Source organism: Thamnophis elegans, chromosome 13, assembly GCF_009769535.1.
Source record: "Thamnophis elegans isolate rThaEle1 chromosome 13, rThaEle1.pri, whole genome shotgun sequence".
In the NCBI taxonomy this organism is placed as follows: Eukaryota; Metazoa; Chordata; class Lepidosauria; order Squamata; family Colubridae; genus Thamnophis; species Thamnophis elegans.
In genome coordinates, this window is record NC_045553.1 from 44,901,043 (window position 1) to 44,928,002 (window position 26,960).

At 47.9% G+C, this 26,960-nt stretch overlaps 1 protein-coding gene across 1 annotated transcript; it reads right to left on the reverse strand.

Annotated features, from left to right (window-relative positions):
* JHY (junctional cadherin complex regulator) lies at positions 1–26,960 on the reverse strand. The gene is made up of 7 exons (XM_032228769.1): positions 26,885–26,960; positions 26,467–26,681; positions 11,707–12,380; positions 9,281–9,581; positions 7,305–7,385; positions 3,282–3,407; positions 1–392 (listed from the first exon to the last, which is right to left on the reverse strand). The coding sequence occupies exons 1-7, from the start codon at positions 26,958–26,960 to the stop codon at positions 189–191; spliced, it is 1,677 nt and encodes a 558-aa protein (XP_032084660.1). The 3' UTR covers positions 1–188.

Sequence of the window (26,960 nt, forward strand, 5' to 3'; positions counted from 1 at the left end):
TCATCGTACACCCAACGTTTTTAATGATCAACAATAAACTCCCAACAAAAATAAGTAAGGCTGAATGCAACTCATGGAGAAAACATCCCAGATCTTGCAGAAGTTCATGAAACTCATCACGGGCGGGAAGAAAACGGGGGAGCAGGAAGAGCGCGGCAGGCCCGCGGAGATCGCCGGCGATGGCCTCCTCAGACGATATGGAGCGTCTTGAAGGCCGCAACCACCTGCTTCTCCTTCTCGTGCCTGTTTTGCAGGGACTCCAGGGAGGAAATCGGAGGAAGGTTCTCTCCGTTTAAAGTCCGCGCCAGGTTTTTCTCCTCTTTGGTCTCTTGCTCCGACGATCTCGAGACAAAAAGTCGAGGCTTGGGAATTGTCTTGGCGTATTCAAGGGCCTGGAAAGAAGCAAGGAAAGAAGGCCACAACCGACTGGCCGTGAAAAACCTCGAAGCCCAGATTAGAAAGAAGGCCATTTCCAAGGAAGAAGCAGTGGGGTCCCTTCACATCAGCACCAGGGGTGGGATTCAAAAATTTTAGCAACCAGTTCTCTGCCTGGTTGCTGGCTGGGTGTGGCCATGGTGGGCGTGGCCGACTCGGCTCCCTGCACAGCGGCAGGGGAGCGACATTTTTGCCCTCCCCAGGATCCGGAGGCTTTCTTTGAGCCTCCAGGAGGGCAAAAACGGCCTCCCCCAAGCTCCAGAGGCCCTCCGGAGACTGGAAACGGGCCTGTTTCTAGACTTCCAGAACTTCCAGAGGCCTGTTTTTTGCTCTCCTTACCTGGCATCCAAAATGGGCTGCGTGGAGACTCCTGGAAAGGAGGGGTGGGTGTGGCCAGCCAGTCCTTGCAACTACCAGTTCAGCAAACCAGATGTAAAATTAGCATCAGGTTCACCCGAACTGGTCCGAACCGGCTGAATCCCAGCCCTGATCAGCACCCCCACAAATTCTTCCTGTCAAGGCTCCGACTAAAGAACACAAGCAAATCAGAATTCTGAGACTTGGCTCCTTCTCAAAGGTCTTTTTTTAATGAGTGCATCGTATCGGCACAGCTCTAAAGGAAAACCCACTCTAAATCTTTCCCACAGTTTCAGTATAATTAAACTACAAAATAGCAATACCAATAGCACTTAGACTTATATACCACTTTATGGTGCTTTTTCAGCCCTCTCTAAGTGGTTTACAGAGTCAGTCTACTGCTCCCAACAAGCTGGGTCCTCATTTTATTCTCCTCGGAAGGATGGAAGCCTGAGTCAACCTTGAGCCTGGTGAGAACCAATCTGCCAAATTGCAGGCAGCCGGCAGTCAGCAGAAGTAGCCTGAAGTACTGCACTCTAACCACTGCACCACCGTGGCTCAGATAACCCCATCCCCAAATGTCACAGGTCACATTGGCCAACTGGGTAAATTGGCAGGCTCTTCAGGCACAAGAAAGCCCTTTGTTGTGTCTAGTACTTCCTTCCCCCTTTCCTCCTCTGTGTGGAAACTGAGGAACAGAAAGATGGCTGCAGCCAGGTTCAGTTCGAAGTTGACACTTCCCCAATCTACACAAAAAATTTCTTTTCATCAAACTGAAATTCTAGAAGTGGGGAATCACTCATTTCCTCCAAGTTTGGCTTAACATCCTCCCAGAGGTGCCCAGTTCTGGCAAACCAGTAGCAGAAACTTTGAGTACTTCAAAGAACGGGCAAATACCACCTCTGGCTGGCCACACCCCGATCTATTCGCTGCCTCCCAAGTCCCAGCTTTATTGGCTGGGTATTCTTTTGTTGCCCTGCACAGGAGAACGGAACTGGAAAGCAGGTTAGTGGGGTGGGGAGGGAATGGAGATTTTGCAGTATCCTTTCCCCAGAAGTAGGGAGGGAATGGGGATTTTGCAGTATCCTTCCCCTGGAGTGGGGTGGAAATGGAGATTTTGCAGTATCCTTTCCCCAGAAGTAGGGAGGGAATGGGGATTTTGCAGTATCCTCCTCCCAGGAGTGAGGAGGGAATGGAGATTTTGCAGTATCCTCCTCCCAGGAGTGAGGAGGGAATGGGAATTTTGCAGTATCCTTCTCTTGGAGTGGGGAGGGAATGGGGATTTTGCAGTATCCTTCCCCTGGAGTGGGGTGGAAATTGAGATTTTGCAGTATCCTTTCCCCAGGAGTGGGGAGGGAATGGGGATTTTGCAGTATCCTTCCCCTGCCATGCCCACCAAGCCACGCCCACAGAACTGGTAGTAAAAATTCTTTGAATCCCACCACTGGAATAGAACCATGGCAGAAAAAAAAGAAGCAGAAGGGAAAATTTTAACCAGCAAGTAAACAGATGCATTCCATACTCCGAGCAAGGAAAAGTTTATCACTTCTATCCCATCTCAAGAGAAAAGATGCCAACCTCCTCTCATACATTTGGCAGGACTTGCTCTTTGTGAATTCACACCCAACTGGCAATCTCCTGAGGTGGTAGACGTGTTATATGATCATGTTTGAGGGTACAAACATGCATATGCCCCTTCCATCATAAATGGAAATCTGGCAAGGTTTTTGCAATCTTGCCCACTTAGGATTTCAACCGAGTAGGTTAAACGATCAAAGAACGGTTGCAGAAATTGGTTTAATGAAAAGAAGGACTAGGGAAGATATGATAGTAGTGTTCCAATATCTCAGGTGTTGCCCCAAAGAAGAGGGAGTCAAGCTATTCTCCAAGGCAGAACAAGCAGCAATGAGTGGAAACTAATCAAGGAGAGATGCAACCTAGAACTGAGGAGGACTTTCCTGACAGTGAGAACAATTAATCAGGGGAACAACTTGCCTCCAGAAGTTGTGAATGCCCCAACACTGGAAGTCTTTAAGAAGATGTTAGATAGCCATTTGTCTGAAGTGCTATAGGGTTTCCAGTCTGGGCAGGGGGTTGGACTAGAAGACCTCCAAGGTCCCTTCCAACTATTCTATTCTATTCTATTCTATTCTATTCTATTCCATTCCATTCTACTCTATTCTCATAAAGGAGGAGCTATGTTTGCATCACTAACACTGATGATGAAAGCAATCAAAATTCCAGACGATTCATGTCAAGACAGAGAACCAGGAGCATTCTGATTATCCAAGAAAAAAGTTCAGTCTTGATCCTTGAAGGCCACTATTCCTCAACCTGGGACAACTTGAAGAAGGATGGAATTCAACTCCCAGGATGCTGTTGGGGAATTCTGGGAGTTGGAAGTCCACACATCTTTGAGGTTGAGAAACACTGTTCCAGACAGTCTTCTACTGGCCACGGTTCCCCCACTCCCCCCCGCTCGTTCCTACCTTCTGTCTCGACACGACCGATTTGTTCTCCGTTTTCGACTGAGGTTTCCGTGCACTTGACATATTCTTCAGATTTTGTTCGTTTACTTGCTTGCCGTATACTTTTTGGTGCTTTATCTTTTCCGACTGTCAAAAGGACAAAGAGGAGGAGTTCAAGGGCAGGCTGGAGATGATCGCATAACGCATTTTATTTATCGATTTAAATTATTCCATTTGCATGGCCGCCGCCTACCTCGAACCGGTTGAAAAGTTCAAGTATGATCTCTAGAAGGAAGGGTGGAAGAGGGAGGGGTGGACTCAAAACTCTTGCTAGCAAGGTAAAGCGTTTCAGCCAGGTATTTATTTTGTGAGCTAAATCTCTCCTGAACTCCTTACAGGAAAGGTAGCGTGTGAATACGACGATTCCTTAATTAGGCTGTTGTTTATTGTTAGCTTGATTGGGGATTGTCTAAAAAGATCAAAACATCGCCTCACCAGCAATCAACACTCAGATCATCATCATCATCATTAATTTTTAATCACCCCATAATCCCTTGCGGGGTGGAGTCTGGAGAATGGAGCTGAGTGATTACTGGCCAGATGCCATTCCTGTTGCCAATGCGGAGTTACATTCAGCAGATATATTCTCATTGGTTCCCAGAGAGAGAAATTGCTGCCTCTACCTAGGATTGAACTCACAGCCTCCTAATTGTGAGACAAGAGCGCCGCCTCTGGGCCACCACACTGGGTTATGTAATGTCTGTAAGGACAGCAACCGAGCCCAGAGATCACTAAGGACCCCGCAGTTCAATTTTGAGCTACAGATATTCTCTTCTATTGGTAGATTGAAGATTGTACATTGTTTCCCCTACTTGCTCTGCAGCGGGATTGGGTCACCACCACAACTTGCTAAAAACAATTGAGTTGTTCTGACCTAGGGTTCCTGACACAGGCAAAAAGCACACGTTTAATCCCAAGAACCCTCTTTTTATTCCAATGGCTGTGAATCATGTTCATTCACAGCCCGTAATGAGTCCCAAATAGTTTGCAAAGAGTCCGACAGAAGTCTGCCAAAGTCTTTCAGGATAAGGCTGATAAGCACCCACCTTTCTCTCCCTTGAAACGCTGCCAAAGACCTAACTGGCAATTAGCTTTGCAAGGCCACATGGAGCACAGAGTCAAAAAGGAGCTTCAGAATTTAAACCGACCAGCACGAACGAAGTTGCTTCCTGCAAAGGCTCACGTGTCTTTGTTCCTCCTTTATGTCCTATGGGAGAGACTAATCACCTCCAAGCCTTACTCCCGAGTTCTCCTTTTTGTCTTAGCTGTTCCTGCCTTCTGGCAGCTCTGCGCATGCACACATAGGGAACAGGCTCCCCCTGTTCCTCTGCCTCGCTGATATCCAACTCTGGAGGCTCCGGAGCAGTGGTGGGTTTCAAAAATTTTTCGAACCTACTCTGTGGGTGTGGCCTCCTTTGTGGGAGTGGCTTGCCGGCCATGTGACCTGCTGGGAGTGGCTTGCCAGCCATGTGTTCTCTCTCTCTCTTTCCTTCCTTTTGTCTCTCTGTCCCTTTTTCCTTTTTTTCTTTCATCTTTCTCTCACTTTTCTTTCTTTTTTTCTTTTTTTATTTCTTCCTTTCTTTCTCTTTCTCTGTGTAAGTCTGTGTGTGTGTGTGTGCATGTGTGTGTCTGTCTGTCAGTGATGGGTTTCAAAAATTTTTAGAACCCCTTCTGTAGGTGTGGCCTGCTTTCTGGGTCCACTGGTGGAACCTATTTACTGTTTATTAAATTTATAGGCCGCCCAATCCCGAAGGACTCCGGGCGGCTTACAGAAGCAGAAGTTAAAAGAAATTAAAAACAGATAAAACCTCTTCTAACCAGTTCGGTAGATTTGACGAACCGGTTCTACCGAACTGGTGCGAACTGGTAGGAAACCACCTCTGCTCCAGAGGCAGCATATAACCTCAGATGGCCCGGGCTCCCTCCCTGCCTCCGATGCAGAGCCCTCATCCGAGCCTTCCCTTGACTCCAGGACTGGCCCATGTTCCTCTCCAACCTCCTCACTGTCCGACTCTGTGGTCAGCTCCACAGGCCGCCAGCAAACCATAACATGAGTGTAAATTGGGTGAATGTACACTACTGATCCTGTTGTACCAGTAACATGGAAAATACCTACCCTTTTCCTCTGAAAATAAGACCTCCCCGGATAATAAGCCCAATTGGGCTTTTGAACGCATGTGCTAATATAAGCCCTCACCTGACAATATTGCAACACAGCAGCAGCCATGAGGTGACCACGCTCCCCGCCTCCTGCACCTCAAAAATAATAAGACCTCCCCGAAAATAAGGCCAAGCGCTTATTTCAGGGGTCAAAAGAAAATAAGACCCTGTCTTATTTTTCAGGGAAACACAGGAAGCATGTTTCCATTCATTCAATGTTAAAAAAAATAAAAATATGAAGGTTTGGGGGGAAAAGGCCTTTTTTCAATTCTTTCTTGGCTACTCAATTTCATCTTCTCCTTCAGGCCAAAGGAGAAGCATCAGGCATCAGATGAGTTTCCCGGTGTTTCCTAACATGGGTATAATGCGCGTTCTGCTCTTCACAACTAGATTTTCTCGGTTGGGTTGATTTCTATTCTTTCTTTTAATTTTTTTAAAAAAATACGTTTGTGATAAAGCCAGGGCCATCTAAATTCCCCGGAATGGCTTCCACTGCATTAAAGCAACGCACCCTTGGACACACTAGAAGAGAAGGGATCTGTGTGCATTCCTGATCTGCAATTGGAATTCTCTGCAGGAGGACACAGACTAATGGAAATCTTCTTCCAAGGTGCAAAAAAAATAAAATAAAAAAGCGCTACACCTTGGAAATCTACTCTGAACGCAGCCAGAGGTTTTCTGGACATTGATTTATCTATTTTGGTCATGAAGGACAGAACCCAAGGGAGCTTAGCCTTCGGAAGCTGTGGGAGCTTCATCCCTGGAAGCTTTCAAGAAGACACTGGACAGAAGACATCTGTCAGAAATGGTGTAGGGTCTTCTGCTTGGGCGGGGGGTTGGGCTACCTACAAGGTCCTTCCCAACTCTGCTAATCTGAATCTGAGATAACGAGGAAAGGAAGGTGGTCCAATCCGGTTAAGATCTGACTTTTTAATCTTTTCTCCCCTCAATTTCTGAGCTTAGGTGGGCCTAGTGCCGTGATGGCCGAGGTGGCGCAGTGGTTAAATGCAGCACCGCAGGCTACTTCAGCTAACTGCAGTTCTGCAGTTCGGCTGTTCAAATCTCACCGGCTCAGGGTTGACTCAGCCTTCCATCCTTCCGAGGTGGGTAAAATGAGGACCCGGATTGTTGTTGGGGGCAATATGCTGACTCTGTAAACCGCTTAGAGAGGGCTGAAAGCCCTATGAAGCGGTATATAAGTCTAACTGCTATTGCTATTGCTATTGCTATTGCTATGGCGAACCGATGGCACATGTGCCATCGCCAGCTGGTCTTCACAGGTGCCAGAGCCACAGAAAACAGCCTGAAAACAGCCTGAAAAGGCCATTCAGGGGGGCTTTTTTGGACCATTTTCAGGCCATTTTTTTTGGCCCGAAAATGACTCAAAAACGGCCCCCAAAACCGTCCTCAAAATGGCCTGAAAACTGGCCCAAAAAAACCAGAGCATGCATGCTCCAGCCAGCTGGTATTCACATTTCCCGGCACGTCAAAGAGTGCGCGCATGCACATGTGTTCTGGTTTCGGCACTTGGTCCCGAAAAGGTTCGCCATCACTGGCCTAGTTCCATGATGCCGAACCTATGACACGCGGGTCAGGAGTGGCACGTGGGGGCCCTCCCTGCTGGCATGGTTAGATCTCCGTGACGTTTCTTCCGTGAGCTTCTTCTGTTTCCCTGCAAACGACGAAACAGAAGCTCGCGGAAGAAAAAGAGCTTGCCTTCCTGATTTCCGTTTGGTAACTCAGCCCAAACCCTCCGTCGGTAGCGTTCTGCAGGGCAAAAACGCCGCTCGAGAAGAAGGGATCCGTAAACGCCATTCCTCTTACTTTTTCTTTGATGGTTTCATAGTCAGGGCCAAGTCCTCCAAGCCTCACATCCATCTTCGTGTAACCTTTTGCTCTAGAGCCCTGGACAAAGAGGCAACGGGAAGTTTTGAAAGAAAATAATGGAGGCCGAGAAAGAATCAACCGCGGAAAGAGCACGTAAACCAGAGTGAGAATCAGGGAGAGGGACATCACACAAAGGAGGTTTATACCGTATTTTTTGGAGTATAAGACGCATCCCTCTGCCTTAAAAGTGGGTGGAAATTATAGGTGCGTCTTATAGACCAAATACGGGCATTTTGGGCCTTTCAAGTCCTCCACACATCATGTTTTCGCCCTCCCTGACATCCAGAAGCACTCTACAGTACTCCACACGTCCCGTTTTCACCAAAAACGGGCCCATTTTTGGAGTCCCAAGCCCTCTGCATGATGCATTTCCGTCCTCCCAGACCCCAAGGAGCACTCCGCAGGCCAAAAACGGGTGGGTTTTTTGGCAAAAACGGGCCTTGCAAAGCACTGCAGAGTGCTTCTGGGGGCCTGGGAGGGCAAAAATGTAACACACTGAGGTCAAAAACTATTTTGTTCTTGTTGTCCTCCTGTAAATTTAGGTGTGTTTTATAGTCCAAAAAATACGGTCTGTCTGATACCACGCAGGAAGAACCAAAGTCAAGGACCAGCTTAGACATAATGGGAAATTGTAAGTTTTCTACCTGAACTGGAAGCTCACACCCCTTGTCCTCTCTCCTCCTGAGCTTGAAAAAGGACATTATGGCTATGAAGAATTTGCTTTGTTTTTAAAGTAATCAAAAGTTCTCTGCGGCTGAGAGAAACAGATTCCTTTCTACACTAACTAGAATTCTACAATTTGATCTTGGCTTGTTCTTCTTCACAAACACACCACAGGTTGAACCGCTTATCATGGGGAAATGTAGCTTCTTTTAAAGCCAAGAGGAATTTTCAATCTCCTTCTGATGTTAGCTTTCCCAGGTAGAACATACAGATGTGGTAATTTTGTCCGCCAAGCTATATCTACATACTATTTGTCTATCATCTATTTTCAATCTATCTTCTTCATCATCTATCTCTATGTACTCTCTCTCCTAATCTATTTCTATCTCTAATCTATCTATCTATCTATCTATCTATCTATCTATCTATCTATCTATCTATCTATCTATCTCTATCCATCCATCTAATCTCTCTATCATCTATCATGCATGCATGCATCATCCATCCATCCACTATTATCAATCTTCATCATTATCTATCTCTATCTATGTACTCTCTCTCTCATCTATGTATCTATATATCTATCCATGTGTCTGTTTGTTTGTCTACCTATCATCTCTATCTCTATCTCTCTATCTCTATCTGTCTATCCATCCATTTATCTAATCTCTCTATCATCTATCATCCATCCATCCATCCATCCATCAACAATCTTCATCATTATCTATCTCTATCTATGTACTCTCTCTCATCTATGTATGTATGTATGTATGTATGTATGTATGTATGTATCTATCTATCTATCTATCTATCTATCTATCTATCTATCTATCTATCTATCTATCTATCTATCTATCCATTCATCCATGTGTCTGTCTATCTACTGCATCTATCATCTATCTATCATCTCTCCCTCTCAATCTATCTATCTGTCCATCCATCTATCTAATCTCTCTATTATCTATCATCCATGCATCATCTACTATCACTCATCATTATCTATCTCTGTCTATGTAATCTCTCTCTCTCTCATCTAGGAATCTATCTATTCTGTCTGTCTGTCTGTCTATCATCCATCCATCCATCCATCCCTCCTTTGTATTTATTTTTATTTATTTATTTTATTTTATTGTCACTGTACGTATATACACAGTGTACCCATACAAGGAAATTCACGTCACACCCAGGGACCAGGCCCAACACACACGACCATCCCTTCCCTCCGCCGTGGGTTACTCGTCTTAGCTCACCTTCCGGTTCTCTTTCTTTCCTTTCCTTTCTTTTTGCTTTTCCATCTGAAGCAAGTAGCCCTCGGAATTGCTGCGGCTGAGAACGGGCTGGGCCTCTTCGCCACTCTCCAGGTGGAGCTGCGAGTCGCTCTCCCCTCTCTGGATTATGGGGGGAAACATGCTGGCCAAAGGATTCCTAGCAAGATGGTCATCTGCCAGCCGAGAGAATTCTCGATGGTGCCGTTCGACCGCCTGGATGAGCTGCGCCGTTGGAGAGAGGCTTCTCTTCACCGGGTGAGGACGAGCAAGCGGCTGCGAGGACCTCAAGGAACAAGGGCAAGTAAAGAGGGGCGCCAGGGAAAAAGAGAGACACAGGAAGCAATGAAAAGGCACTAACCTTTGTGAGCTTATCACACAGTCCGTCCCCCCACACCCTTGTCAATGCACATCTTTTTTAGAACCCTGCAACCCAAATAATCCAACGGCAATGTTCTGACCCAAACCACGAAGCAGACTCCGTGTCCCGACAAAAAAACCCCCTTTTTATTAAGTTACTGTGAATTCCTCTCATTCACATCTAGCAAAGCCTTTCGAGGGAGAATTTACAGTCATAAACCTTATCTGGCATGGGAGGATTTATAGTCACAGACCTTATCTGGCTTGGGAGGATTTACAGTCACAGACCTTATCTGGCTTGGGAGGATTTACAGTCACAGACCTTATCTGGCTTGGGAGGATTTACAGTCACAGACCTTATCTGGCTTGGCAGGATTTACAGTCACAGACCTTATCTGGCTTGGGAGGATTTACAGTCACAGACCTTATCTGGCATGGGAGGATTTATAGTCACAGACCTTATCTGGCTTGGAGAGTTGCCAGGCCGATAGCTGAAGAACGGAAAGCTGTATTTGGCAAGGAGTCTTTGAAAATCACGAACCCATGCGGCGAACTAATTGTCTCCTGCAAACTCCACTCCCCATTCGCTCCTCTTTATTCCCTATGGGAGGGGCCATTCACCGTCCATCTGTGCCTTTATTCCTGAGTTGGCCCTTGTTCCTTAGCTGTTCCCTTCTCCTGGCAGCACTGCGCATGCGCATATCGGGAACAGGCTCCAGCTGTTCTCCTGCCCCACTGATATCCAACTGTGAAGGCAGCTGTTAACTGTCAGACGGCCCTGGCCCCCTCTCTGCCTCCGACGCAGAGCCCTCATCAGAGCCTCCCCCAGACTCCAGGACTGGCTCATGCCCCCCCCCCCCAACCTTCTCACTGTCTGAGTCTGCTGCCAGCTTTCCGCTGGCAGGCCACAACAGGCGATGATGTTCTCATCAGACAAGTCTTCTCCTCCAACCTCTTCTCCAGTTTCCAGTCTATCTTTGGATCCTGCCCACATTTCATGTAAGATAAGAGTCTCCAACTCTGGCAACTTTAAGACCTGTGGACTTTTAACTTCCAGAATTCTCCAGCCAACCATGTTGGCTGGGGAATTCTGGGAGATGAGGTCCACAAGTCTTGAAGTTGCCAAGGTTGGAGACTCCTTCTCCAATGTATCCCTTCCTGTGGTCATTACTCATGGAACACCTCCTGAAGCTACCTGAAATGTCTCCAGCCATTTCTTCTTCCTACCTTGAGACCCACGACTGCTCCCCAAACACCGGTATGGTCACCTCCCATCCATTCATCTCCGACTCTGTATTTTCCCAGAAAGCCTTGGCTATATTGACTGTCAACCCTGAAGCTGGGCCTGGCCGAAGCCATCTTGGAGCTTCAGTGCTGCCACACTGCAGCTGAGGGATAGGAAGGGGGGGGGGTTAGAGATATCTGGGGTTGTGTAGTCAAAACAAAATACTCTCTCTTGGGAACCAAGGACGTTCTCACACCTGGCAGGAGGAAAGAGGTGTGATGTCACCAGGCCCTCAAGACGGTGCCTTGATGGGGCCATGTAACTGATGGTTTGGGGTTGAGGGAAAACTTTTAATTCGGTAAAAACGGTGGGAAACTTCAGAGTCGGTTTTCACAGATGGTGTCAATATGATATATCCAATAAAGCTATTCCTTGAGGAATTCAGGAGCCTTGGAGTTTTGCTTAGTATGGGTCTATTACTTGGAATCTAGTGGTGGGCTCCAGTTCCCGTCACAACCGTTACGCTGCGACGGGGCTGGGAGGTTGCGCAGGTGCCGTACCCTGTATGTGCGTACGCAAACGGCCTGGTTAGTTCAAATAGAGGTAAGGAATGAGGGCGGGAGAGCAGGCCCTCCAAAGCACCGTTCCGGTACAGTGGCTGCTGCTCCCAGCTGCCACCGGTATACCCGTACTGGGGCGTACCGGCTGAAACCCCACCACTGACACTGACCTTGGTTTAACGGGTGGATCAATAAAACAAGGAGGTGCCCCCAGACCATCCCGTTGAGTACTTCTTAAAACAGTATTCATAAAACATCATCTTTACCCTGAGTAATCAAAAGCATAGTTGTTAGGGATCTCTTCTGTGTGAATGTGCCAAGCTTTGCAAGGTGCGACGGCTCCGTTTACCGGCTGTTTCCGGCCGCCGTTGTGAGCATACGAAACACACTTCTCCCCTAAGGGATTCCAGCATTGGCCATGACAGGGGAAAGGCGGAGGCTCCGAAACAGTACACCTGTAGGAGGACGGGTGATGGAGTCCAGAGGCGTTTTCAAGGCCGGCTTGGCACTTCTCACCCGCGCATGGCGAAGGAAACCCTGGAAAGTGGTGGTACGCGTTCCGCTGAAGAGGCTTCGCAGCAAGGGTAAAATTCACGGACCGTTTCTTGGCATGGTGCTGAAGAAGGTTTGGAGCTTGGGCAGAGAACGGGCTGTTTCCACCGGAGGGATCGGCAACGGAAAAGCAGGCAGGTGGATAAAACTCACAATGCAGAACGCCTCCGCTGTCCTGCTCCACCCTGGATGTTTCTATGTAAACACTGGAACCTGGACCAGCATTCTCAAGTTCTAGCAGATTGTTACCACCGCTTGGCTGGCTTCTTAGTTCCACTTGGGTTCCTAAGGGATGTTGGGTTGATCCCTTGCTTGAGGGGGTTACGTCCAGCCATGCAGCTCGGCTGGAGTCCACACCATCCATTGGACACCTGGCAGATGGGTGAGCCTACAAGGAGAAAAATCGTAGGGGAAACGTTGAGATTCAGTTCTACGTTGGCTGGGTAAGGAGGTTGGGCATCTTGGCGGCCCGACAAGGGGGAAAGAGGGGAACCGGGGTTGCACGAGCGGTGGGTTGGCGCCACAGGAGGTATTCAGCCGGTTCTGACCAGTTCTGGTGAACCGCTAGAGGAAATTTTGAGTAGTTCGGATAACTGGCAAATACCACCACTGGCTGGCCCTGCCCCCCAATCAATTTGCTGCCTCCCAGCCTCCGTGTCCCAGCTGATGGTCGGTCTATTGCTGCCTCCCATCGTCCCAGCTGATTGCTGGGTCTTCTTTTATTGCCCTGCACAGGAGAATGGAGGTGGAAAGCAGGTTAGTGGGGTGGGGAGGGAATGTGGATTTTGCAGTAACCCTCGCCAGGATTGGAGAGGGAATGGGGATTTTGCAGTATCCTTTCCCTGGAATGGGGAGGGAATGGGGATTTTGCAGTATCCTTCTCCTGGAGTGGTGTGGGAATGGAGATTTTGCAGTATCCTTCCCCTGGAGTGGGGAGGGAATGGGGATTTTGCAGTATCCTTCTCCTGGAGTGGGGAGGGAATGGGGATTTTGCAGTATCCTTCTCCTGGAGTGGTGTGGGAATGGAGATTTTGCAGTATCCTTCCCCTGCCATGCCCACCAAGCCACGCCCACCAAGCTGCGCCCAGAGTTAACCCATTTACTTAATTAGTACTGATTCCAAAAATTGTTGTCTTACAATGCAGCATTGTGCCCAATTGAAGGTTATAAACAGACAAGAAGGTTCCCCCCTCCCCGAGTTCTGAGTTTATTGTGCCAAATATGAATATTTATACACCATTAACCATTAAATGGGAAGATTTGTTTTTGACCAAAAGTACAGGCATCCCTTTTGGTTCTTGAATAAATATATCAAGTAATAGTAGTAAACTATATTTGGATTTCTTCCCCAAGTTCTAAGGAAACCCACTGCAGTATTTCTTCGGTTCTTATCTGCCTTTCTCTGAGCTAACTGCTGTCTGGCAAAAGCAGAATAACAGAGTTGGAAGGGACCCTGAAGGTCTTCTAGTCCCACCCCCTGCTCAAGAAAGGCAATCTTATAACATTTCAGACAAATGGTTATTCCAGGAAGCTCCATTCTTCCTAGGTGGCATGGTAGGTTTCCTCACATTCTGAGAAGACAAGCTGGGCTGGGGAATAGGATTTGTTTGTCCCCAAATCTTTAGTAATATACTGTATTTCTGAATGTTGAGAAAAAGTTTATTTATTTTGAAATGTTTATATCATGCTAACTAGACACTAATAACATGAGTTTGGGAAGAAAACGGCTGTGCTACAATGCCCAAAACTCTTAGCCTCAAATGCAATGACAAGAACGTTTTTGGATCTTATTTTATTCTTCAAACTACTGGATAACCTGGTATTTATTTATCGTAATCCATACATTTGTCTTCAAAAATAATCCCGGACCAAATGTAATTTCTAATATTGGATTTTCCCCCTTACCAGAAGGAGCCCCCTTGTAGAGTACTGTGAAGCAGTTACCATGGCAACTCCACTGCTCTGTACAGTAGAAACCATTTTATGGCAGTACGATAGAAGCCATTTTAAGGCACAAGAGGCTGTATCTTAACAGAACACACACCCCAAGGGTTTTTTTGGGGTGTCTTACCCCCACATTATTTGTTTCCAGAGAGTAAGTCATTTGTATACCAAGTTTGGTTGAGATTGACTGGGCTAGAGAGAAAAAACTGGGTGCTCCAAAAGACATTTGAATTTCAGGGGGACAGAAATATAAAATAACTTGAGTAAAAAAATCCCCGTATTCATTCTGTGTTTTACCGCAATTTAAATGCTCTAGTTCTGGTGCATTTGAGAGTGTTTATATAGGTGTGAAAGTGGTCTTTTTGCAAAATAGTTGACATCATATTAAGATAAAGGTTCCCCTTGCACATATGTGCTAGTCGTTCCTGACTCTAGGGGGTGGTGCTCATCTCCGTTTCAAAGCTGAAGAGCCAGCGCTGTCCAAAGACGTCTCCATGGTCATGTGACTGGCATGACTTGACGCCGAAGGCGCACGGAACCCTGTTACCCTCCCACCAAAGGTGGTCCCTACTTGCATTTTTACGTGTTTTCAAAGTGCTAGATTGGCAGAAGCTGGGACAAGTCATGGGAGCTCACCCCGTTAATGTGGCGCTAGGGATTCAAACCGCCAAACTGCCGACCTCTCTGATCGACAAGCTCGGCGTCTTAACCACTGAGCCACCGTGTCCCTCTTGACATCATATACTTTGCTTAATTAGGAGGACTCGGGTTTGAGGGGATTTTGATACCAACCCTCAGAACATCCCTCCGGCACTAATAGGATTTGGTTCTCGGGGTGATTAAAGAAATGCTTGCTTGCTTTAGCTATTTAAGCTAAGAAGCTTGGTCTGCGAAGGAGAACATTCCTCGCGGAAGAGCCTGTTTTGAACCAGAAATAAAATCAGGCGTTTTGAAACACCTAAAACAGTGGAGACTCTCTAAACCAGGGGTCACCAACCTTTTGGACCTCGGGGACCATTAAATTCATAATTTTAAATCCCGTGGACCACTAATATGAATTAGTGACGGGATGGGGTCCTTCAGGCATTCAGTCTGGCCACCTGTTAGCGGAGAGAAGCGCCCGGGGTCGACTCTAGGTTTTCTGTCCATTGCAGCTAAGCATCTCAAATACAGCCAAGAATGAATGTTTGTCTTGTAGCCAGCCTGGGTTCTAGTTCGGCCCCCTGCAAACTGTGTCTTTCAAGTTTCGTGCACCGTTCACTGAAGCGCCTGGGCTCTCAGAGAGGGAGGGAGGGAAGGGATGGAGCTACTAAACAGGCAGCCAAGCTAAGTGCCTGAAGGACCCCATCCCGCCAGCAAGCAGGAGTAATTGCTTTGGTGGGCTGTATCCGGCCCGGGGGTCGTAGTTTGAGGATCCCTGATTTAGTGCAATATAAAAAATGAAAATTTCTGCAGAGATGCAACATTTTCTCGCGGACCAGTTGGTGACCGCTGCTCTAAACCGGCGCCCCCCCCCCATCCCTTGGGGCACCAGGGACCGGTTCTGAGGAGAGAGGGTTTTTTTCCCACAGTGGGTGGAAGTTTTGTATGCTGCCTGCATCGCCAGACGGGGCTTAGCTTATTTGCGGGGCCCGGTACTGGTCCATGGATCGAAAGAGAAAGAGCCGAGGTGGCGCAGTGATTAGGGTGCAGTACTGCAGGCCACTTCAGCTGACTGTTATCTGCAGTTCAGCGGTTCTAATCTCACCGGCTCAAGGTTGACTCAGCCTTCCATCCTTCCGAGGTGGGTGAAATGAGGACCCAGACTGTGGGGGCGATATGCTGACTCTGTAAACCGCTTAGAGAGGGCTGAAAGCCCTATGAAGCGGTATATAAGTCTAACTGCTATTGCTATTGCTATGGATCAGGGTTGGGGCTGCAGGCTCCTACTGCACTCCTTAACATTCCAAAATTTACCCTGCAAAATCAAGGTTTGTTCCTACTTATTTTTGGAGTGAAGAACTCAACCCACCACCCAAAGTTTGGTGTAGACCTTGAACCAACCAAAGGCAACAGTTGTTTTCTGTGAAAAGCAAAGCAACAGTTGAAGTTTGAGGTACCGTATTTTTCAGAGTACAAGACGCTCCAAAATATAAGACACACCTAGCTTTTGGGGAGGAAAAGAAGTATAAAAAATCTGCCTCTGCCTCCCAGCAATTTGCCTCCTTGCAGAAAACAGTGAACAGCCTGTTTCAGTTTCAGCACAGCCTGATTAGCACAAGTAGCTGATTGTCAGTTGGATCAGCCTCCCGACAATCAGCTGTTTCAGGCTGCAGGACTTGCCATTGCCTATTGCCGCCTCCACGCGCCCCAATTTTGGCCTCCGCATCCCATTTTCAACCTCCACACACCCCATTTTTGGTGTCCACACGTCCCATTTTCCGCCCATTTCAGGCAGAGGGGATCGGATCGGGCAGAAAATGGGGCATGAAGAGGCCGAAAACGGGGTGCACAGAGGTAAAAAAATGGGATGCGGAGGCCAAAAATGGGGCACGTGGAGGCGGCAATAGGCAATGGCAATCCCTGCAGCCTGAAACAGCTGATGGTTGGGAGGCCGATCCAACCGACAATCAGCTGCTTGTGCTAATCAGTCTATGCTAAAGCTGAAACTGAAAAAGACTATTTGCTGCAAGGAGGCAAAATCCTGGAGGCAGAGGCCAAAGGATAAGTGCCGATAGGTGGCTGGGGCTACATTCAGTATATAAGACACACCCAAATTTTTACCCTCTTTTGCCGGGGGGAGGGGGGGAGTGCATCTTTCGTTTCGTTTCGTTTCGTTTTATTGAGCTTGTATGCCGCCCACTCCTGAAGGACTCCAGGCGGCTTACAATAAAACAAGGGAAGGGGATAATACACAAGACAACATATTAAAATATACAATAGTCACAATTTCCGAGGGGCTGGATATTTCGAAAGCCCCCCGGCCTGCTGGAGCAGCCAGGACTTAATGGCTTTGCGGAAGGCCGGGAGGGTAGTGAGGGTCCGGATCTCCACGGGGAGATCGTTCCAGAGGGATGGAGCTGCAACAGAGAAGGCTCTCCCCCGGGGAGTCGCCAGCCGACACTGACTGGCAGATGGGATCCGGAGAAGGCCTAACCTGTGTGATCTAATCGGTCTATGGGAGGTAATCTTGCATTCCGAAAACTACTTGTATTTTAACTTGTATCTTAAGAGCCTATATGGACGGTAGCCCGGGGTGTTTACTTGAATCTTGATTATGGTAGCATCTTCTAGCCCCATTTTCAACTTTGACCTCTTGTTTAGTTATAATTGGTGTCTCATATTTGGGCCTCTCGCGGTATGCTATATTTTCTGAAGAGCAACATTTGCGAGATTACCGACTCGTCTTCAATTACAGACATTCAGGAGTGGAAAAACTTTTGCTTCATGAAGAAGAAAAGGGAAGGGGGAAAAAAAGCAAATTAGATTTTATTCGGACTGAAACAAATTAAGGGCAGGCTTGGTTAAGTGGGCCATCTCTTTAAGCCAGAGGACCGTTCACTGCCTTCCTTCCTCTTGGCATAATGCTTCAGAACAACAGTTGGGGGGGTGGGGGGAATCAGCCTCAGAAGATCTTGCCTTAATTGCAACTTCTGGCATTAATAGAACCGTACTGGGATTTCACGAGAAAAAAAGAGGACAGATAAGGCATGTAGAACATGGTTCCTACATTCCTTCTGATCCCTTGCCGTAGGTCAGGGGTGTCAAACCCAAGGCCTGGGGGCCGGATCTGGCCCGCGGGGTGCTTAGATCTGGACTGGGGGCCCCCCTTGGAAACAGCGAGGGTGTCAGGCCTGCAGCCATCTTTTCTTTTGGATCTTTGGCCTGCCGCACTTTCTATTATTGTGCTACGCATTTTCTATTGTGGGAAAATGGGTGGGGAGATTGTACGGAGTTAGATGCTACGTAGCCATAACAACATTCTTTCTGAAAAGCCAAGGTCATTCTTTGTCTTTGATGGGTAAAACTGTCAGCATGGCAAGCAGGAGATTGGACCATGTGATGGGACTTGTAGGTGGGGGGGCAAGATCTTGAACTGGGTGGGGAAAACCAGGAAGCTTTCAGGTGGCTCTCTTAATAAATTGGAACTTTGAGCAATATTTTGCCTTGGTCTCTGATTTACTTTTGGATGCTATTTGGAACCCTGACAAAAGGACCAGCCTGTGGTGCTTCTGCCAGGAAAAATGAAGCTTGGGAGGGGTGCATGCTCAGTTTTTGCTGGCAGAGGGTTGAAGGAGGCCGTCCCAGACGAAAACGGAGCTTAGGAGCCTGTTTTCGCTGGCAGAGCACTTGGGCCGCCACAGGGGACCCCAACAGGAGTGATGTCGAGCTGGCCACGCCCAACCTTCACTCTGGTCCCCTGAGATCAAACACAATCCTGACTCGAGTTTGACACGCCTGCTTTAGATGTATAGAAGAAATACTTCAGCCTGGTCTTCCACTCCAGCGGCTGGTCTGCTAGATCAATCTCTAACCAAAGGTTAAGATTAACAGATTAACAGAGTTGGAAGGGACCTTGTAGGTCATCTAGTCCAACCCCCCCCCCCCCAACCAAGCAGGAGATCCTACACCATTTCTGACAGATGGCAGTCCAGTCTCTTCTTGAAAGCTTCCAGTAATGAAGCTCCCATCACTTCCGAAGGCAACTTCTGTTCCATTGGTTTATTGTTCTCACTGTCAGAAAATTTCTCCTTACTTCTAGGTTGAATCTCTCCTTGATCAATTTCCATCCATTCTTCCTTGTCTGGCCTTCAGGGGCTTTGGAGAATAGCTTGACCCCTTCCTCTCTGGGGCAGCCCCTCAAATATTGCAACACCGCTATCATGTCTCCCCTGGTCCTTCTCTTCACTAGACTAGCCATGCCAAGTTCCTGCAACCTTCCTGCCCTTGGAAAACACCATCAAAGCTGAAAGAGATGTTGTGTTCTGGGTTTTTATTTATTTATTTATTTCGAAGTTAAAGCTTCATCAACTTCCAGTTAAGGCCTCAGGTGCTACTCCTCACGAGGTGAGATGGGGAACTCCCGGGGGTAGGACACAAAGCCATCCACACTCCATTTAATCTTTGCCCGCAGTGGCCTCCTCCATTTCATCCGGCCTTCACCCCAGGCCTTCTTTGTTAACCACACCGGACGCCGGTGTGGAGAATATGCACTCAGAGTAACTGCTTAATGGTACTTATTAAAGCCACGTACAGAGCAGAATGTTGCAGTGAAAGGTTTAACCCCGGGGAATTCTCGATTGCAGGTGGCAAGACGATAACTTGTTAGCTGGATCCTTTTATACTAGTGATTAATGTTGGTGTGTCGTGACTCTTATTCCGGACTCCCGAGTTTCTAGCAGGCGTTGGGAGTTAGGCCATTATTGCCCTGCTTGCATGGATCAAGCGGTGGGTAAAATAACATTTTAAGGAGAAACTTCCTAAGGGTGAGGACAATTAACCCGTGGGGACACCTTGGCTTTCAGGAATCGCGGAGGTTTTATAAGAAGAGTGTGCGGTGACAGCCCAAAAAGCCAATGCAATCCTAAGTTAAGTAACTCAGTGGCTAAGACGCTGAGCTTGTCGATCAGAAAGGTCGGCAGTTCGGCAGTTCGAATCCCCAGCGCCGCGTAACGGAGTGAGCTCCCGTGACTTGTCCCAGCTTCTGCCAACCTAGCATTTCGAAAGCATGTAAAAAATGCAAGTAGAAAAATAGGGACCACCTTTGGTGGGAAGGTAACAGTGCTCTGTGCGCCTTCGCCATTGAGTCATGCCGGCCACACGACCATGGAGACATCTTCGGACAGTGCTGGCTCTTCGGCTTTGAAACGGAGATGAGCACCGCCCCCTAGAGTCAGGAACAACTAGCACATATGTGCGAGGGGAACCTTTACCTTTACCTAATCCTAAGTTGCATTAACAGAGGGATGCAATCAAGATCAAGGGAGGTACTAACACCACTCTATAGAGCCTTAGTAAGGCCACACCAGTGGTGGGTTTCAAAAAAATTTCGAACCTACTCTGTGGGTGTGGCCTCCTTTGTGGGAGTGGCTTGCCAGCCATGTGACCTGGTGGGAGTGGCTTGCCGGCCATGTGTTTTCTCTCTCTCTCTCTCTCTCTTTCCTTCCTTTTGTCTTTCTGTCCCTTTTTCCTTTTTTTCTTTCATCTCTCTCTCACTTTTTCTTTTTTCTTTCTTTCTTTCTTTCTTCCTTTCTTTCTCTTTTACTTTCTCTCTCTGTGTGAGTCTGTGTGTCTGTGTGTCTGTGTGTGTGTGTGTGTCAGTGGTGGGTTTCCAAAATTTTTGGAACCTCTTCTGTAGGTGTGGCCTGCTTTCTGGTGAAACCTCTTCTAACCAGTTGGGTAGATTTGACGAACCGGTTCTACCGAACTGGTGCAAACTGGTAGGAACCCACCTCTGGACCACACCTAGAGTACTGCATCCAGTTTTGGTCACCACATTATAAAAAGACGTCGAAACTCTAGAAAGAGTGCAGAGAAGAGCAACCAGGATGATTAGGGGACTGGAGGCTAAAACATATGAAGAACGGTTGCAGGAACAGGGCATGGCTAGTTTATTGAAGAGAAGGACTAGGGATGACATGATAACAGTCTTCCAATATTTGATGGGCTGCCACAGAGAGGAGGGGAGTCAAGCTATTTTCCAAAGCACCTGAAGGCCAGGCAAGGAATAATGGATGGAAACTGACCAAGGAGAGATTCAACTTAGAAATAAAGAGAAAATTTTCTGACAGTGAGAGCAATCAGGGGTTTAGAATAGTTCAAAAACACATGGATGAGCCACGGTGGCACAGTGGGTAGAGTGCAGTACTGCAGGCTACTTTCTGCTGACTGCCGGCTGCCTGCAATTTGGCAGTTTGAATCTCACCAGGCTCAAGGTTGACTCAGCTTTCCATCCTTCCAAGGTTGGTAAAATGAGGACTCAGATTGTTGGGGGCAAGAGGCTGACTTTATAAACTGCTTAGAGAGGGCTGTAAAGCACTATGAAATGGTATATAATTCTAAGTGCTATTGCTAAATGGGAAGGAAGGAAGGAAGGGATACTTCTGTTGACTGCCAGCTGCCAGCAATTTGGCAGTTCGATTCTCACCAGCTTAGGGTTGACTCAGCCTTCCATTCTTCCAAACTGGGCAAAATGAGGACCCAGATTGTTGGGGGCAAGAGGCTGACTCTGTAAACTGCTTAGAGAGGCTGTAAAAGCACTGTGAAGTGGTAATTGCTAATTTCCATCCTTCCTTCCTTCCTTCCTTCCTTCCTTCCTCCCTCCCTCCCTCCCTCCCTCCCTCCCTCCCTCCCTCCCTCCCTCCCTCCCTCCCTTTGCAGTGCTTAGAATGCAGTATTGCAGGCTAAATCTGCCCACTGCCGGGAGTTTGATCCTTACTAGCTGAAGGTTGACTCAGCCTTCCATCCTTCCGAGGTGCATAAAATGAGGACCCAGACTGTTGGGGGCAGGAGGCTGACTCTGTAAAATCACTTAGAGATGGCCGCAAAGCACTATAAAGCGGTATACAAGTCTAAGTGCTATTCCTATCGCTATATGCTCAGAGGCACTCTTTCCAAATAAGACACCAAGCAAAATTCAACCGTGCAACTTTCAGCGGCTGTTAACGGTTCTAGAAACAATCCTCCCGCTGAGTTGCATTGATCCAAATATTAATTAACGGCCGAGACAATCGGTCGCAACACAGAGGAAAGCAAAAAAACAACCATGAAGAAGGTCTGAACGTTTCCACCACTGGCTTACCGTTATGGGAGAGAGGGAGAGGGTGAGGGAGAGAGGGAGGAAGGGAGGGAGGGAGGGAGGGAGAGAGAGAGAGAGAGAAAGAGAAAGAGAGGGAGGGAGAGAGAGAGAGAGAGAGAGAGAGAATGTTTGTTCTTGTACGCAGCTCCGCTGTCATCTTCCCGGAGGAGGTAGAGCATACTTCTGCATTAGCTCTTTGAAAAGAAAGGCAGGAGCTACAACTTCGACCTGCAATTTTGTTCCCCCCCCTCCCCGCGCCCGGCTCCCTCCCCGCGAACTGTTCTATTAATGCCAATCAAATTGAGAAAATGATCAAATGAAATTGCATTTTGAGCATCGTAAGCTGTGTAATGTCTTCTTCTATTAAATTGAGGCCCGTAATTGCTTCGCCGCTGGGGGAGCGGGGGTGGGGGTGGGAATGGAAAGAGAGAGAAGAACAACAAAGGCCTGCAATCATAAGATGTCATTATCCTCAGACTAGCAAACCGGCTTTTGCAAGGAAAACTTCAAAGGCTTCTGGGTTCTTGAATTGCATTTGGCCGCTATTGTGGGAGCCCGGGCAATCTTGATGAGGTGTTTACACGGAGGTAAGGCACAGTGGCGCAGAGAGCCTGAGTGCCTTGGTCTAGAGCCATTAAAAAATTGTACATTATGTTTCTGGCTTTGAAGTAAAGGGGGATAGAGGAGGGTTGTGTGTGTGTGTGTTTTTTAGAAGGGAAGCAACTGGCTCGGAGCGCAGCTGAGTAAGAGAGAGAGAGAGAGAGAGAGAGGGAGGCCAGCTCCTTTCTCTCAAAAGGAACTCATCATCCTCGGATGCTCAGAGAATCAGGCAATCCTTCGCGCAAAAGAGAAACCGATGCTTGAGAAAATGCGCCGGGAATTAAGGGGACATTCAACGATCCAACCAGGTTCAGGCTATCTACGGCGCAGGTGTGCACCCATTTAAGGACAGGGCCGCAGCCGTCATAATGGAGAGCGTTAATAGAAGGCTCTTTCCGGCAAAGGCTGAGAGAGGCTTTAGCCGAACGCTGCTTTGTGCCGCCGAGAGTTGTGTTTTTTTTAGGGCGTCTGGTTTGAAGGCGGAAGCCGGCAACGCGGCGATCGCGGGCGCTGAGATGCTCAGCAAGCGCTCCCTTCGGTGCGGCTCCAGCCCTAATCCCGCCTGGCTTTATTTCTGTCTCCGATTTCTCTCTCTCCCCCCCCCCCCCCAAAAATAAATCCACGGAAATCGAGGAAGGCTACACAAGACACCGACTTTTATCAGAATTCCGGATTTCCCCAAAATGCCGCGTAGAAGTTCCTAAACTGTTCTTGGAAATTAAAAATAGAGAGTGACTCCGGTCCCTGTTTTGGGTGGTAGGATCATTTCTAGCCAAGGACAAGGAACTATAATGTAAGAAAATATAAACTATAAGAAAATATAAACTATAAGAAAGGAGGTGGGTGGTAGGGAAAGGGCAACCTCACTCACTGACTTATTTATTTATAAATTGTTTCTCTCTTAAATTTCATTTTTGTGCCACCCATCTCCTCTGCCAAGGTGGCGCAGTGGTTAAATGCAGCACTGCAGGCTGACTGCTAGATCAGCAGTTCAGCGGTTCAAATCTCACCGGCTCAGGGTTGACTCAGCCTTCCATCCTTCCGAGGTGGGTAAAATGAGGACCCGGATTGTTGTTGGGGGCAATATGCTGACTCTGTAAACTGCTTAGAGAGGCCTGAAAGGCCTATGAAGCGGTATATAAGTCTACTGTTATTATTATTGCTATTGCTGTAAAGTGCCTCTGGACAGCAATATTATATTTTTATCCTGCCTTCAGAACGACTTCTTAGTTTAGTTTTAGTTTAGTTCTCCTTCCTTCCTTCCTTCCTTCCTTCCTTCCTTCCTTTCCTTCCTTCCTCCAACTCTCCCTTTCCCCTAATCATTTTAACCATTCAGCAATCAATTTGTTTCTTTCTTTTTCTTTCTTTCTCTCCTTCCTTCCTTTCCCTCCCTCCCTCCCTCCCTCCCTCCCTCTCCCTTTCCCTCTGTTTGAATTTGTGACTTATCTATTTTGTTACTAAGAAAGGCCTCTCAAAGGCAGCCTTTATGTGAGGGTACCTACCACACACTCTCCACATAAACAAGACTTTTGGAATTTTAAGTTGGGAGGAAGAAATGGTCAGCTTCCCACGAGCCATACCTTCCAGCCTGCTCATGTTGTGGCCAGCCAGCAGAGCTGGGAGCAGATTCGGACAGTGAGGAGGTTGGGGAGGAACATGGGCCAGTCCCGGAGTCTGGGGAAGGGTCTGATGAGGGCTCTGTGTTGGAGACAGAGAGGGGACCAGAGCCGTATTCCAGTTATCAGCTGCCTTCAGAGTCAGACAGCAGCAAGGCAGAAGAACAGCTGGGGCCTGTTCCCAGTGTGTGCATGCACAGAGTTGCAAGACAAAAGGAACAGCTAAGGAACGAGGGTTGACTTGGGAGTAAGGCCACAGGTGGACAGTGAATGGCCCACCCCTCATAGCGAATAAAAGAGGAGCGAAAGGGGAGTGGAGTTTGCAGGAGACAAATAGTTCATTCCTGCATTCTTGCCAAGTATTGCAGCGTCTGAAAGATATCGGCCCGGCCACTCTCCAAGCCTGATAAAGCTTAGCAATTGTGAACTCTCTTGAAAGACTGTGGGAGAGGAAAGACTTTGTTGGAGAGGAATTCACTGCAAATTAAATAGAAGGGGTTTATCGGAACAAAGACTCGGCTTCGTGCTGCTGGGGAATCCTAGGTGAGAACAGTTCAGTGCTTGCTGTGATTTTATTTTTACTAACATTAAAGAGACAAAAAAATACCCATAGCTATTTAACAACACAACAGCCCTGGCTTCAACTCGGCCTCCTTACCTAAGATGGAAGATTAAATATGGTGAAGCAGACTGGGTCACCTCTTTTACCTGGAAAATGTGTCTGAATATTGGAGCGTCTTCTGTGAACATTCACAAATGGATCGTCTACAAAAGACGGTTCCACCACAAAACCGCGTTCGACTAAAGGGCGCTCGACAAAACCGCGTAGCTGACGTTATCACAGCGCGACAACAGCGCGGAGAAAAAAGCATGCTGTAAACGCTAATCCTAAACCTAACCCTAACCCTTAACCTAACCCTTAACCTAACCCTAAACCTAACCCTTAACCTAACGCTAAACCTAATCCTAACCCTTAACCTAACCCTAAACCTAACCCTTAACCTAACCCTAAACCTAACCCTTAACCTAACCCTAAACCTAACCCTTACCTTAACTTGAATCGGCTTGCTTTCAAAGCGCTATTTAAAGCGCCCTTCTTTCTCCGCGCTCACTGTTGTCGCCCTGTTGATGACGTCAGCGACGCGGTTTAATCGGGCGCACTTTAGTCGAGCGCGGTTTTGTCGTGCCACGCAAAAGACACCCAATTACGATAAAGCAAACCGATAAAAACCTTTCTTTCCCAGCTCTGCCTTCCAAGATCCCCCCCTCTCCCCCCCCACCCCTTTCTGGAACCTAAATTTGATTTTGGGCTTTGAAGATGTGCTAGGCGAGATCTAAAACGTTCCTGTGCCATAGCCACCTCCTGTTCTGACTGAGGATTCCCAAGAGCAGGAAGCAAAGTCCTTGTCCCTTGTCCCCTTTTATTAATTTCCTGTGAATTCTGCTCATCCACCTCGAGCAAAGTCTTTCAAGGGAGGATTTTCAATCACAGACCTTATCTGGCTTGGAGAGCTGCCAGGCCGATCTCTGCAAAACTTGGCAAGGAGTCTCGGAGAGTCACGAACCAATTAAGCGAACTAATGGTCTCCTGCAAACTCCACTGCCCTTTCGCTCCTCTTTTATTTCCTCTGGGAGGGGCCATTCACCATCCACCTGTGGCTTTACTCCCAAGTCAACCCCTGTTGAATTGAATTGAATTGAATTGAATTGATTTTATTTGTAGGCCGCCCTTTTCCCTGAGGGGACTCAGGGCGGCTCACAGAAAACCAGGGAGGGGGGAATACAGCACTAAGACGACAACACATAATAAAATAATAAGCAACATGCATACAACATTCGGGCGGGGTAATAGTCCTTATCCCCAGGCCTGACGGGTGAGCCAGTTCTTCAAGGCTGTGCGGAAGGCCTGGACGGTGGAGAGGGTACGAATCTCTACGGGGAGCTCGTTCCAAAGGGTCGGGGCCGCTGCTGAGAAGGCCCTCCTCCTTGTGGTTGCCAGCCGACATTGGCTGGCCGATGGAATGCGGAGGAGGCCTAACCTATGAGATCTTATAGGTCGTAGGGAGGTAATTGGCAGAAGGCGGTCTCTCAAGTATCCAGATCCACTGCCATGTAGGGCTTTATGGGTGATCAATAGCACTGTTCTTTAGCTGTTCCCTTCATCTGGCAACTCCGTGCATGCTCACACTGGGAACAGGCTTCAGCTGTTCTTCTGCCTCACTGCTGTCTGACTCTGAAGGCAGCTGATAGCTGGCATACGGCCCTGGCCCCCTCTCTGCCTCCGACACAAGAGCCCTCATCCGAGCCTTCCCCAGACTCCAGGACTGGCCCATGTTCCTCCCCAACCTCCTCATTGTCCGAATCTCGTGCCAGCTCTGCTGGCCGCTGGTGGGCCACAACACCTCCCCCTTTTTCATTTTCGAACCTATGGGGGCCCAGAAGCATTCATGTCGATAAAAGGAAGCTAATGTCCTGCTTTGCAGGATGCCAGTTTCCCCCTTCCATTTTCTAATGAAAAGAATCTTGCTACCAATTACCTTCCCTTCAGAGCCTTCTTCTTTCTGCTTTTTGCCATGGAGCCGAAGGTAGGACTTGTTCTGCTGGGTTGCTAATCCCAGCGTGTTTATGTTTTTCTCGATGAAGTCTTTTTCGGGTCTCAGGTTCGGTTCTTTGAACCGGACCCTGCAGCCAGAGCTGGCCAAACTGTCGTTGCTGTCGTAGTGATGGATGACCTCTGCTTTTCCTTCCCTTTCTTATCCAGCCTCGGTGGTCTGCCGCTGCCATCTCCAGGTTCGTCCCCAGAAGGGCTCCAGAGTTCTCCTGCAATTACTGACGAGATATTTCGAGGGCTTTCCTGTAACGGGGAGTTTTGGGAGGGGATCCCCCCCTGGGAAGGACAGCAGGACAGATCAAGGGACGTCAAGCTGAAGTTTTCCGGTTCGTCCTGATGGGAACCTTGTAGCTCGAGAAAGCTTCTTCCTGCTGGGCTGTCTTTCCAGTTCGGATTATAGCGCAGCTCGGGAATACGCAT